Consider the following 13,849-nt stretch of genomic DNA (forward strand, 5'->3'; position numbering starts at 1 on the left):
TTAATTTCTCAACCTTAGCAATCAATTTGTCATTTTCAAATCTAAGGTTGGAAATAGTGTCATGGCAAGTGCTTATCTCACTAGTTAATTTTTCATATTTTTCTATCTCTTGAGCGTAAGCATTTTTTACTTTAACATGTTTCTTATTTTTTACTTTAACATGCTTCTTATGGCTCTAGATTTTACCTTCTTTTTGCCGTTCCTTGCTATGAGGCACTTGTGGCCGACGTTGTGGAAGAGAAGCCCTTTGGTGACGGCGATGTTTGCGGCGTCCTCGTCGGAGGAGGAGTCGGTGGAGCTCTCGTCGGAGTCCCACTCCCGGCAAACATGGGCATCGCCGCCCTTCTTGTAATACTTCTTCTTTTCTCTTCTCTTTCCCTTCTTGTCGTCGCCCCTGTCACTATCACTAGATAAAGGACATTTAGCAATAAAATGATCGGGCTTACCACATTTGTAGCACACCTTCTTGGAACGGGGCTTGTAATCTCTCCCCTTCCTTTGCTTGAGGATTTGGCGAAAGCTTTTGATAATTAAAGTCATCTCCTCGTTGTCGAGCTTGGTGGCGTCGATGGGAAGCCTACTTGGTGTAGACTTTGTCTTCTCCTCCGTCGCTTTGAAGGCGACGGGTTGCACCTCGGGTGTGGAGGTGGCGTCTCGCTCAATGATTTGTTTGGAGCCTTTGATCATGAGTTCAAAGCTCACAAAATTTCCTATTACTTTCTCGGGAGACATTAGTTTATATCTTGGATCACCACGAATTAATTGAACTTGAGTAGGGTTAAGAAAAACGAGTGATCTAAGAATAACCTTGACCATTTCATGGTCATCCCATTTGGTGCTCCCGAGGTTGCGCACTTGGTTCACCAAAGTCTTGAGCCGGTTATACATGGCTTGTGGATCCTCTCCTTGGTGAAGCATGAAGCGGCCGAGCTCCCCCTCGATCGTCTCCCGCTTGGTGATCTTAGTCACCTCATCTCCTTCGTGCGTGGTTTTGAGCACGTCCCAAATTTCTTAGGTGCTCTTCAACCCTTGCACCTTGTTATACTCCTCTCGACTTAGAGAGTCGAGGAGTATAGTGGTGGCTTGGGAGTTGAAGTGCCGGATTTGGGCTACCTCGTCTGAATCATAGCCTTCATCCCCCACGGATGGTTCCTGCGCACCAAATTCAACAATGTCCCAAATACTAGCGTGGAGTGAGGTTAGATGGTGCCTCATTTTATCACTCCACATACAATAATCCTCACCGTAAAAACCGGTGGTTTGTCTAGTGGGACGGAAAGTAAAAGAGTGCGTTTGGAAATACGAGGATAGCGTAAGGGGATCTTACTAAACTTCTTGCACTCATGGCGCTTAGAAGTGACGGACGGCGCGTCGCAGCCGGAGGTGGATGGCAACGAAGAATCGGTCTCGTAGTAGACCACTTTCTTCATTTTCTTCTTGTCACCACTCCGGTGTGACTTGACGCGGGGAGGTGATTCCTCTCTTTTGTTGTCGGACTCTCCCGATGGAGCCTTCCCGTGGCTTGTGGCGGGCCTCTCGCCGGTCACCATCTCCTTCTTGGCGTGAGCTCCCGACATTACTTCGAGCGATTAGGATCTAATGAAGTACCAGGCTTTGATACCAATTGAAAGTCGACTAGAGGGGGGTGAATAGGCAAATCTAAAATTTATAAAGTTTAAGCACAACTACAAGTCGGGGTTAGCGTTAGAAATATAATTGAGTCCGAAAGAGAGGGAAAACAAATCAACAAAGAAATAAAGTGGATGAACACGGTGATTTGTTTTACCGAGGTTCGGTTCTTGCAAACCTACTCCCCGTTGAGGTGGTCACAAAGACCGGGTCTCTTTCAACCCTTTCCCTCTCTCAAACGGTCACTTAGACCGAGTGAGCTTCTCTTCCCAATCAATTGGGACACTTAGTCCCCGCAAGGACCACCACACACTTGGTGTCTCTTGCTTTGATTACAAAGAACTTAGAAGCAAGAATAGAGGAAGAAGAAAAGCGATCCATGCGCAAGAGCTCAAAAGAACACAAAAGTCTCTCTCTCTAGTCACTAATTTGTTTGGAGTGATTCTAGACTTGGGAGATGATTTGATCTCTTTGTTTGTGTCTTGGAATGAAGTTTAGAGCTCTTGTATGAGGTTTGATGGCTGAAAATTTGGATGCAATGAAGTGTGGTGGTTGGGGGTATTTAAAGGCCTGTTTGGTTCGTGGCTAACTATGCCACACTTTGCCTAAGGTTAGTCGTTCGAATTGAAGAACTAACCTTAGGCAGAAAAGTTAGGCAAAGTGTGGCAATTGAGGCTGCGATCCAAACATGCCCTTATAGCCCCAACCACCAATATAGCCGTTGGTGAGGGCTTCTGTCGTATGGCGCACCGGACAATCCGGTGCGCCACCGAACACTGTCTGGTGCGCCAGCCACGTCACCCAGCCGTTGGGTTCCGACCGTTGGAGCTCTGACATGTGGGGCCACCGGACAGGCGGACAGTCCGGTGGTGCACCGGACAGTCACTATTCATTGTCCGGTGCGCCTTCTGTGCCTGCTCTGACTTCTGCGCGCGCAGTCGTGCACTGTTGATCACTGTTCACTTTTTGCAGACGACCGTTGGCGCTGTTAGCCGTTACTCCGCTTGGCACACCGGACAGTCCGGTGCTACACCGGACAGTCCGGTGAATTATGGCGGAGTGGCTTCCCAAATTCCCGAAGGTGGCAAGTTTGGAGTGAATCTCCCTGGTGCACCGGACACTGTCCGGAGGCACACCGGACAGTCCGGTGCGCCAGACCAGGGCAGCCTTCGGTTGTCTTTTGCTCTTTTTATTTGAACCCTTTCTTGGACTTTTTATTGGTTTGTGTTGAACCTTTGGCACCTGTAGAACTTATAATCTAGAGCAAACTAGTAAGTCCAATTTTTTGTGTTGGACAATTCAACCACCAAAATCATTTAGGAAAAGGTGTAAGTCTATTTCCCTTTCACAGAGGGCACGCCGAGTGACCACTATCGACATGACCGCAACTCCCTAAATACAGCCCAGACGCGTCCCCACTACCTCGAGGGGCCGGACGATCCTGTTCATAAAGGACAACAGCACAAGAGCTTTTACAGTGACCCGAATACCGGGTAGTGCGCAACAGATACACCATACATGGTGTACGCCTACGCACACCAATGACTGACACAGGCCCATGACGACATGCAAGACCGCACGACGCACGATTGACCTGCGGGACCCCCGCACACTACCACAAGGGTGTCAGCGGGAGACCAGCTATAGGGACCCATACAACGAGCGGACAAGATAGTATGCTATGATGAGAGTACGGCTACGCACGACCCTACGAACCACGCCACCCAAGGGCCACCGACCGAGCTCCCTCCAGTAGAATACAAGTCATCGTTGTAAAGTCCGACCCTTGAACTATAAAAGGGAAAGACCACCTCAACAATACAATGATCGGCACTACACTGAATTAGGGCGCAAGCCTGAACAAGTATAACCCACCTTCTCAAATCCACCGTTTGAGTCTCGGTGGCTCACCATTCGAAGTAAGTCCGCGCTAGCTTTCCCTCCCAACACAAATTTTACTGCTCCCTAGTTCTCGAAACCAGGGCACATTTGCCAATCAGAAATCCAGAAGTAGAACTACACATACTGTAATACTCAACTGTGCATGCTTTTTATCTGAATCTTGAAAATAATTTATTCCTGTTTCCTGTTAGTGAAGGCTATTCCTCAAGAGACTAAGAGGAAACACATGATGGCATGGATAGTTTTAGACCGTTGACCCTTAAAATTTCAGTCAATAAACAGTGACGAGCAGAGCAGCATGAACCCTGCCAATAGAGAAGCCCATGGAAACAGTACGTAAATTCAAGAAAGCAGGATAATGTTATCCATATGGGCGACTTTGTCCAAAACAGCATACTCTTATGAACAGATACATATCTTTTTTTTCCACGCGTCTCCATGTACATGATGTCTAGATACACAGTAGAAGTTATGTATTTAGAAAAGCCCAAACAACTTACAATTTGGAAATGAAGTAACTCATTTTTACTTTGTAATTCAAAGGTCACAAAATCTTCATAGCAAATAACAATATAATAGTCCATTTCCATCCCAAAGCCCCACAACTAATGTCACATCCGACAACATAATGATGAGTGATTGATCATTGATACAATACTCTACAAGTTCATTTGATTAACGCGCTTGAAAACCTATTTGTGCAATGCCACATCAATTCTCCACAAGTTCATAGAGGAGAATTCTCCACAAGCCACTCATCCATCCTTGCACTTAAAAGTTGATCCGAAACGAAGCATAAATTTGCAGGACCTCACCACTGAAAAGGCTTGTTCTAATCAGTCAATAATGACCTTGGCGCCAACTGCCTTCATTCGCTCGACAATCGCCTGAGCCTCCTCCTTGGATAGGCCTCCCTTGATCACCGCAGGCGCCTTCTCCACCAGCTCCTTGGCCTCCTTCAGCCCCAGGTCAGTGAATGACCGGATCTCCTTGATCACCTTGATCTTGCTCGCAGCATCGTAGGCCTCCAGCCGCAGCTCGAAGACCGTCTTCTCAGCTGCCGCCGCCGCCTTCTCACCCGCCGCGCCGGCCGTGGCGCCACCGCCGCCCAGCCCCGTGGCGGAGTTGAGGATGGCGATGGGTGGCGCGGAGGGGATGTCGAGGCGGCGGAGGAGGAGAGAGGACAGAGAAGCAGTCTCCGCGAGGGTGAGAGAGGAGACCTCCTCGACGAGGCGCCACACGCGGTCGGACGGCGGCGGGCGGGACGGGGAGGACGGGTCGAAGGTGGAGGGGTCGTAGTCGGTGGGGAGCTTGCGGACGTCGATGAGCTCCTCGGCAGCAGCGGTGGAGAATGCGGCGGAAAGGCGAGGGCGGCGAAGGAAGAGGCCGTAGCCGGAGCGGAGCAAGGAGGAGGCCATGGCGACGAGGCTAGGGTTCTGGCTGCGGGATGCAGCATGGGAGAGGAAGATGCGTTTGGAAGTTTGGATCTGGGCTTAGGCCCGTGTATAAAATTTCGGCCTGATAAGAAGAGATGGGTTCAGTTAGCAGTGCTGAAGCTTCTTAGATCACGGACGCATTTTGATTTGGAAATAACATGGGTAGTTCCTCCAAAAGACGCACATGGCTAGTTAACAGTGACTCGATCAGTTGAAGCATTGAGAAGTGTGTACATCAATCGAAGTGCCAGAAAACTCGAGGGTACAAAACATTGTGCCAGAAAACATCAAAGTTCATATCCATCACTTGAAATGAAAAATTGCAACTGCTACGGATCATCCAAGGAAATGCAAAGTTCATGAGCTTTGCTTAGGTCTACACCGATATAGTCTCACTACAGACTATATCAATTACCAATACAAAAATTGAGTGTACAAAAAGCCAATTGGGAATGTTCATCGTCGACGATTCCGTGTTTCCTCCGGAGTGTAGCTCTTTCTATGTCCGTCAGAAGATGTGAACAATGTCATAAGCAAATCTATATACGTCGTCAAGGATGAACTCATGCAGAAACGGACCAACACTGAAAACAGATGAATATAGATAGGAAAGACGCATAAACATGTTTTGAGTTTAGAAAAAAATAAACTGCTTTGCTGGTTCACTGATTGTTTTCTATGATTGTCTAAAATGTTGAATTTTTATTTATATTCCACAATGACAAAATATATGGCAGCAGTAAACACAAATCTGAAATATTCGTTGGTAGGCGTTCAGTCCCTCGATAATAGCAGCATGTTACCCAATCTACAACCAGTGGAGTATGAACATGTTGGTTTACCATCCCAGCCGGTTGCAATCTTCAGCCTATCTAATCAAATAATCTATATAAGCACAAGAAGAACAGAAATAAAGTATGAATAGTACTGTTTTTAAATTGTCAACGAAAAAGGATACGTCCAAAACAGCACGAATGACTGCAAAAGGAAATTGCACTGTATTAGGACATCATTAAACAACACGACAAGCAACAAAATATGACATGGCAGTAAACAAGGGCTTACCATCAGGCCACCAAAAACTCCTTCAATTGAAATCCTGGTCCAACTATCGAAGTACGCCTGGACTGAAAACTTTGACTTCGCTAAGAGCCCAATAGATGCAACCATCATTATCAGAAAGTAGAAGACAAACCCCATCAAGCCTGTGAATCCCCAGATTCCAGCAACAACTCCACCAATGATTGACAAGAATGTTCGACTGTAACATGCAAATACCTCATGTTTAGGAATTAGGATAAACCACCATAGTTAAAATAACAAACCAGTCAAGTATATTCAACATGAGAGGTCCTAATAATACATTAGAAGGGAAAGTTGAGGGGTGTGTCATCACACACACACAAAAAAATCTTCATACTTTATGGCCAGGCACAACACTAAAAATATGAAACTCTTTGCACATAAACACGCCTAGCGGATCTAAGGGAATCCGGAGTGTTGGGAATAAAGAGATCCTAGTAAGTTAGGGTCGACCTCATACAAAACAAGCTTGACTCTAAGGAGGTTCAAAGCAGAGAAATCTTGAAGGCGGGCCTTAAGGCAAAGACATGGTCTCAAGGACTAAAATATTCATTTGCATGTGCTGCAATAGTCGTAGCGCATCTGACAGTATGACACTGGCACCTTCCCCTGTCATGGCTGCCGCTGCGTGTGGAGGCCCTCACTGTGGCTGTGGTCGTCAGTCAGAACAGGAGGTGTGGAGTGGAGGGGATGGAGCAAGAATCACTGGGGTGTGGGCAGCAGACAACGTCTGCGCTGAGGCGCGCGGCGTAGGTGCAGGGGGCAAAACAGGTGGCACTGAGCTGGGGTGGTGATGAAGGGGGCACAGGTGGTAAATGCGGGTGGGGGCGGAGGTGCAGCTGGAGGACGCAGAGGAGACATGCAGATGCGACTGTGGGTAAGGATGAAAACGGTTAGAAAATCCGGTAATTTTCCGGTACCGTTTACCGGATTTTTTCGCCCATTTTCGGATTTATTGGGATATATGAAAAACGGTACGAAACTGGGATAATGGGTTCCGAAAACGGTACAATAAACGGTGAGATGTCTTTACCGACCTTTTTCGGATTTTTGGGAAAATCCAGTAAGTTCCTGTATTCGGGAAAATCCGGTAATTTATCATATTCCCCATATTTGGTAAAATTCGATGAATTCTCATATTTGGGAAAATCGTCTTCTTATCCATAAGTAAATAATTAATGTTAGTATAATTATCTTATTACTTATCGATAGTAGTCATTTCTTAAACCAAACATCTCATAACATATTGTATTTAAACATCATGTAAATTTAAACAATTTGCATTGAAACACTTTTCAGTTGTAAACATCATGTAATTTAACTTATGTATCATGTGTTTGAGACTTATGTATTGTATGGTTAAAACTTTTGAGTGGACGTATATGATCATCTGTGTGTGGTCAAAACTATGTATTGTGTATTTGTGTGGTTGAGACTTGTATGTGGATGTGAATGAACAATCGTATGTTTAAGAGTTATATATTGTGTGGTTAAAACTTATCAGTGAACATGTATGCTCAATTGTGTGTGGATAAGACTATGTATTATGTATTTATGTGATTGATACTTGTTTGTGGAAGTAAATAAACAATTGTGGGCGGTTAGAACTCATTTATTGTGAGTTTTTCGATTTAAGTTACCATTTTCTGATCGATATATTTTGTCCAGATTTATTTGTTTTCAATATACCGGAAATTATCGGCCGTAATCCATTTCCAACTTCCTGTTTTTCGATTCTGACCAAACAAAAAATTATACGGGTGAAAACAGAGAGGGTTTTTCCGACCGTTTTCATCCCTTTGTGGGTGGCACCAGGTTGAAGACGGATGACAGAAAAACTGAAGTCTCAGATGCTCGGGAATTTGCATCTTGATTTTTTATTCAATGTTGTGGGGCCCACCTGAATTTTGCTCCAGACCTTATATGCAACGGAGGTGGCCTTTGAAATACATGGGATACACCTTACGGGCGAGGTCACCCATAAACATTTGTGATGCCCTAAGCCCCTAAGGGATAGTTCTCACCTCTACAGAATAAAAGATTCATATGAGATAACTGCTCAGGAGTCAGGGCTCATGGATAACAGTATGAACTTCACTGTTCGTCAAGCATCATGGAATCCAATCCCTAGTTCCTAGGCCTAGCGATGTAATAGCATGAAGAACAAAGCAGATCCAGTTAATTCAACATAAATCAGAGCTATTGACAGGTCATTAAACTGTTAACATTTACTAAATCTCTCTCGAGTGACCCCCACAACTTGTAGGAAAAATATTTCAGGTTATCATCTCGCAACTCCCTTCTTCGTCTCTGATCAACACACTTTAAATAGTCTATAGTCTAGCCAAGTGCAACACTTAACACCACAAAACCCTTTGCACACCAAACACACCTAGCAGATCTAAGGAATAGTTATCACTTCTCGACAGAATAAAAAAGTCTTGGCAGATACTGCTCAGTGCTCATGGATAACAGTATGAACTTCACTATTTGTCAAGCATTGCGGAATTCAATCCCTAATCCCTAGGCCTAGCAATGTAAATGAAGAGCAAATCAGATCCAGATTATTATGAGTAGCAGGGTTCAACTAGCCATCTATAGAAAGGAGCAATTCACATATCACAAAGTTTACTAAATCCCTCTCTTGTGACCTCCACAACTAGGATGACTGCAAGTTGACATAAAATTTGTAGGAAAAGATATTTCAAGTTATCAACTCACAACTCCCTCCTTCCTCTCTAATTGGCATTTAAACACTCTATAATCTAACTTTTACAAGCAAAACTCCCCATTACACAAGGGATGTAAACTACCTGAGGTTGGGCTACCAGTTCAAAAGATCTCGCTAAATCCAGATCAAAACTAACATTAAACTAAGCGCACCTCCAGATCGGATCGAGCGCGTGGGGAGGCCAGAGGGGGAGGAAGCTAGAGAGAGACACACCTGTAGTAGACGGACTTGACGTTGCTGGTGAGGTTCTCTGCCTGCAGGATCGGGACATCGTCAGTTGAAACGCCACCGGCCGCCGCCATCGCCGTGACTGTTTCGCGGGAGATTCGGACGCAGAGGTTGGGGCGGAATCACGGAGGGTACAGCGGAACGGCGCTCGCCGGCGAGGAGAAGGCAGGACGTCGGCGGCGCGGCGTTCGTCGGCGGTGGGGGTCGATGCGGCGCTCGCAAATCGCAAGGAGGCAAGGTGCTAGCGAGAGAAAAAAACGAGAAAAGGTCCTTCCGGACTGTGTTATCAGGGACGTTTGGAATACGGGATTTTTTAACTGCTTCTCGTATTTTCCAGTGAAAATGCGCTGGATGAGATTTCTACAAAAAAAAAAAATAGAGGCAGTATCATTGTCTCATGGATGATACCCTGAGTCTCGCAGTTGTATTTGTCACTTCAAGATAAAAAAATTACTCCCTATTATTTAACGTTTTGGATAAAGTTTAAATCGAGCTTATAAGATTTTAACTACAAATAACTATTTTGTTATTTAGTTTTAAAACCTAATATTTATATACATCAATTTATCTTAAAAAGTATTTTTATAAAAATATAAATGTATTGAGACTTTATTTATATCTAAAAAAATATTGGTCAAAGCTATATTTTAAATATCGTGTCATTGTTCTATTGTTCTAAAGGACAACTAATATGACGAAGTACTTCTTACTCCGTCCTAAATTATAATTCATTTTAAATTAAATATACATTCATTAGTCAACCTATAAATATATTTTGTGGATGTCTATATCTATTATTATTTATTCGAAGATGTATGGGAAAAAGAATATTAGAAAGAACAATATTTTAAGAAGGATGGAGCATATTGAAGTAGTACCATGGAATGGATTATATATGATGGTAAATAAGGTACACAATTAGACTAATATTCTATAAATGACCCTTTCACAAGGAGTTGATTTTACCATGTGTCTCGGGACGTTTTAGTAAAATGGATCGAGATAGAACTAGTTGTATTTAGGTCATATTTATTTGAGATAGAGCTTTTGGAGCTTTTAATGTTGCTGGGTTCTTTTATTCTGAGAAGCCAATAATAATTTTTGATGATATTATCAGTTAGCTAAAGAAATCGTATAAGAGCATCTCAAGGGACTATTTATTTTTTGCTCTCTGTTTGACTCTTTATTTACTTTTTTATAAATATTACATTCTCTATGTAGCATCTAACTCTAACAGATTATCTATCTAGTTTTGCTAGTCGTGTGGCTAGCCAAATTTGGCTAGTGAGAGGCTAATTTGGAGAGTCGGATAGCTTGGCGAGTCAGATAGATAGTCTGTTGAAGATTTTTTTTTGGTGTTGAGTAGCCAAAATTTGGCTTGACGAGCTATTTAAATAGTTTCTTGGAGATGCTCTAAGAGCATCTTCTTTATTTTTTTTCTCTATATTTAACTTTCTATTTACCTTTTGTCGGCGTTTCGACCCCGGGGGTCCCTGGACCGACGAGTAAATTTGTCGTTGCGCGTCCCAGCCTAGATGGGTTGGCACGAGATGGAACACAAGGGGGAAAACGTGGCTTGTGTTATCCCGCGCCAGGGGGTGTGCTCGTAGTAGGGGTTACAAGTGTTCGCGAGAGAGAGAGTGAGCCTATTCGTCAGCCCGTTCTCCCGCGCGACCCTCCCGCATGAAGGCCCTGGACCTCCCTTTTATAGATGCAAGGAGAGGGTCCAGGTGTACAATGGGGGTGTAGCTAGGCGCTAACGTGTCTGGTAGAGAGGTGCCTGAGCCCTGTGTACATGCCAACGTGGCTGTTGGAGAGGTGCTAGAGCCATGTGTACGCGGTATCGTGGTCGTCGGAGGAGTGCCAGAGCCCTGTAGAAGCACAGCTGTCGGTGCTGTTGGGACCTTGCTGACGTCTCCTTGCTTCCGTAGGAGGCTGAGAACCACTGTCGCCATGGACGCACGCGGGGAGCCATCATTACTTGTTACCGAGGCGAGCCAGATGGGACGCCGGTCTTGTCCTCCCGTAGCCTGAGCTAGCTAAGGGTAGGGTAATGATGTATCCCCCGTGGCGCGGTCAGTCCGAGCCCAAGGTCGGGCGAGGCGGAGACCTCCTTCCGAGGCCGAGGCCCAAGGTCGGGCGAGGCGGAGCTTCCTGTTGCGCCAAAGGCTGAACTTGGCTGTTGTCAGCCTCACCCTGGTGGGTGGCACAACAGTCGGAGCGGGGCGAGCGACGCTGTTTTCCTGTCAGGTCGGTCAGTGAAAAGGCGAAGTGACTGCGATCACTTCGACCTTGCCGACTGAGGCACGTGTGTCAGGATAAGGTGTCAGGCGATCCCCGCATTGAATGCTCCTGCGATACGGTCGGTTGGTGAGACGATTTGGCTAAGGTTGCTTCACAACGAAGCCTGCCCGAGCTGGGCTTCGGGCGAGTCGAGGGTGCGCCCGTTGCTTGAGGAGGCCCTCGGGCGAGGCGTGAATTCGTTCGGGACTACTGTTCCCGCCCAAGGCCGGGCTCGGGCGAGGCGAGATCGCGTCCCTTGGTAGATGAGGCCTTGACCTGAACCGCGCCCATCAGTCTTTGCGATTTGTGCTGATGATGGTTACCAGCCGTGTTTAGGAGTGTTGGGGGTACCCCTAATTACGGTACCCGACAGTAGCCCCCGAGCCTCAAAGGGAGTGTTGGTACTCGCTTGGAGGCTTTGCCGCACTTTTTTGCGAGGGGACCGGCCTTTCTCGGTTACACTTTGTTCCGGTGGGTGCGCGCGAGCGCACCCGCCGGGTGTAGCCCCCGAGGCCTCGGAGGAGTGGTTTGACTCCTCTGAGGTATTAATGCCTTTCATGATGCCTCGGCCGGCCTGGTTGTTCCCTCATGCGGCCTGATTGTAGCCCGGGTGCATGGTCAGGTTCCGAGTTTTTAGGCTGGTTTGTTGACGCTATCAATAGTTTGGCCGTAGCCGGGTTTGCGAGAGCAGCCCCGAGCCTCTGCACGGAGTGAGAGGACGATCAAGGACTGTCTCGACTTTTATTAGACGCCCCTTTGCCGCCTTTCCGCAAGGAGGAAGGGGGGAAAGCGCCATGTTGCCCTCGGAGGGTGCCGAACATGGTGTCTCCAGTGAGTTGCTAACGGGTGATCCGAGTGGACGCACGTGCCCCGTTCGATAAGGGTCGGCTAGTGGCCCAGAGGCGCGCTCCAAAAGTACCTGCAGGTGATTTGCCATACCCAGACCCGTTCGATAGGGTTCGAGGGCTCGATGCCTCCCTCTGGTGGGATTCCGTTACAAAATCGCTCCTGCTGGTCTCGGAAATGTCCTAGGATACCTCGGGAGCGTAGCCCGAGCCTCGGCCATGTAACGGACGTACCCAGAGTCATCCCTCGCTCTGCATGCTCTGGGGCGGCTGTCGAACCCTTCCGAGGGGCCAGCCTTCGAACCCCTGATCAGTAGTGGGCGCGGAGCCCGAGTGCTCTGGGGCGGCTGTCGAACCCTTCCGAGGGGCTAGCCTTCGAACCCCTGATCAGTAATGAGCTTGAAGCTCGAGTGCTCTGGGGCGGCTGTCGAACCCTTCCAAGGGGCCAGCCTTCGAACCCCTGATCAGTAGGAGGGCTCGGGGCCCGCTTCCTTCGCAGAGAAGGATCCCTTTCAAAATATCCCCTTTCCCGGTACCTGTAGCAAGAGAGAGAAAGGGGAAGAGGAAAAGGATATGAATTTAAATGGTGTGGCGCACCTTTTTTGACGCGGTCATCATGGCGGAGGTGAAACGACACCCGCTTCGCCTGCCAAAGGCGTCGCTTGCCCTGTCGAGGAGTTAATGCGACGGGACGGGCGATTCGCGGGACGGCCGCGTGCACGAGTCATTCGAGGAACAGAACACGGGTGTGTCGTCTTCACGTCGTGGGAGAGGGCTTCCCTGCCGCTTCAGGAGGGGACGTGAGCCTGTAGACGATTTGACCGCTGCTTCTGCTCGTCTGCTGCCGCCATTACTGTCGGTCCACTTTTGGCCATATCAACCGTCGCGCCTCCTCCCACGGCTGACTGAGCCATGTGCAGGGTTGCCTCGAGTCGCGGCACCGGTTCCGCGGTCGAGAAGGCGCGACATTGGCACAAGTGGCGGTGCGGTTTCTTGCACGTAGTAACCGGCGCGCCGGTTACATGACGTGTGGGCCTGGGCCTCCATGCTGGATGTGACGAAGCCGAAGGGGTGCGCCCCCGTGGTGCGGTTGCACGCCACCTGCATGGCGGTCCGCCCTTTCGACCGCTGGTTTCGGCGAGGATGGAGGAGTGCTTGTAACCGCGGGGCGGTTATACGCTCCGCGTGCGGCGGTTTGGCTTCTTCTGTTTCGGGTCAGTTTGCATGACGTGTGGGACCCAGCCCCCGTGTCATAGGGGGAGAACCCCGGAGCACGTCGGTGAAGACTTTGCCCGTGACGCTTGAGGATGCAAGTGGGGAGAGCCGCCTTTAAAAAGGGATCGATCCCCCGAGCGGTAGCCATGCCTTCGCACTCCCCTCATGCATCGCGCCCTTCCATCTTCTGAGCCCCCGGATGGGGAGCACCCGCGCTGCCTTCGTCTTGTTGTTGTTGGAAGAGCACGACCTCGCGGGGGTTGGCACCCCTCAGCCATCGCTCGGCTTCAAGGATTTTCATCAGGCAGCCCGGCTGCATTCCCTCACCAATGGTCATCCAGGATGATGACCACCAGTTTGGTGGTGGGGAGAAGCAAGCCGGGCTGCGGCCTATGCCCCGCCCTCAGCTTCAAGGATCTTCATCACCCGTGATGGGGAGGAGGGCGGGGCGAGTCGGGGCCTGCCTCCGCGTGGGCCGGCAACCCGCTTCTTCCTCC

General features: G+C 48.1%; 2 protein-coding genes across 2 annotated transcripts; both read right to left on the bottom strand.

Annotated features, from left to right (window-relative positions):
- Positions 1-4,036: 4,036 nt before the first annotated feature.
- LOC100286104 (39S ribosomal protein L12) lies at positions 4,037-4,967 on the bottom strand. The gene has a single exon (NM_001158992.2). It carries the CDS (start codon positions 4,947-4,949, stop codon positions 4,368-4,370), a length of 582 nt encoding a protein of 193 aa, NP_001152464.1. The 5' UTR covers positions 4,950-4,967; the 3' UTR covers positions 4,037-4,367.
- A 190-nt stretch (positions 4,968-5,157) lies between these two features.
- On the bottom strand, positions 5,158-9,279 carry LOC100383916 (Rab5-interacting family protein). Its single transcript, NM_001355672.1, has 4 exons — positions 8,995-9,279; positions 6,033-6,228; positions 5,926-5,945; positions 5,158-5,506 (listed from the first exon to the last, which is right to left on the bottom strand). The coding sequence occupies exons 1-4, from the start codon at positions 9,081-9,083 to the stop codon at positions 5,476-5,478; spliced, it is 336 nt and encodes a 111-aa protein (NP_001342601.1). The 5' UTR covers positions 9,084-9,279; the 3' UTR covers positions 5,158-5,475.
- Between the last annotated feature and the right edge of the window lie 4,570 nt (positions 9,280-13,849).

Source organism: Zea mays, chromosome 8 (assembly GCF_902167145.1).
Source record: "Zea mays cultivar B73 chromosome 8, Zm-B73-REFERENCE-NAM-5.0, whole genome shotgun sequence".
Lineage (NCBI taxonomy): Eukaryota > Viridiplantae > Streptophyta > Magnoliopsida > Poales > Poaceae > Zea > Zea mays.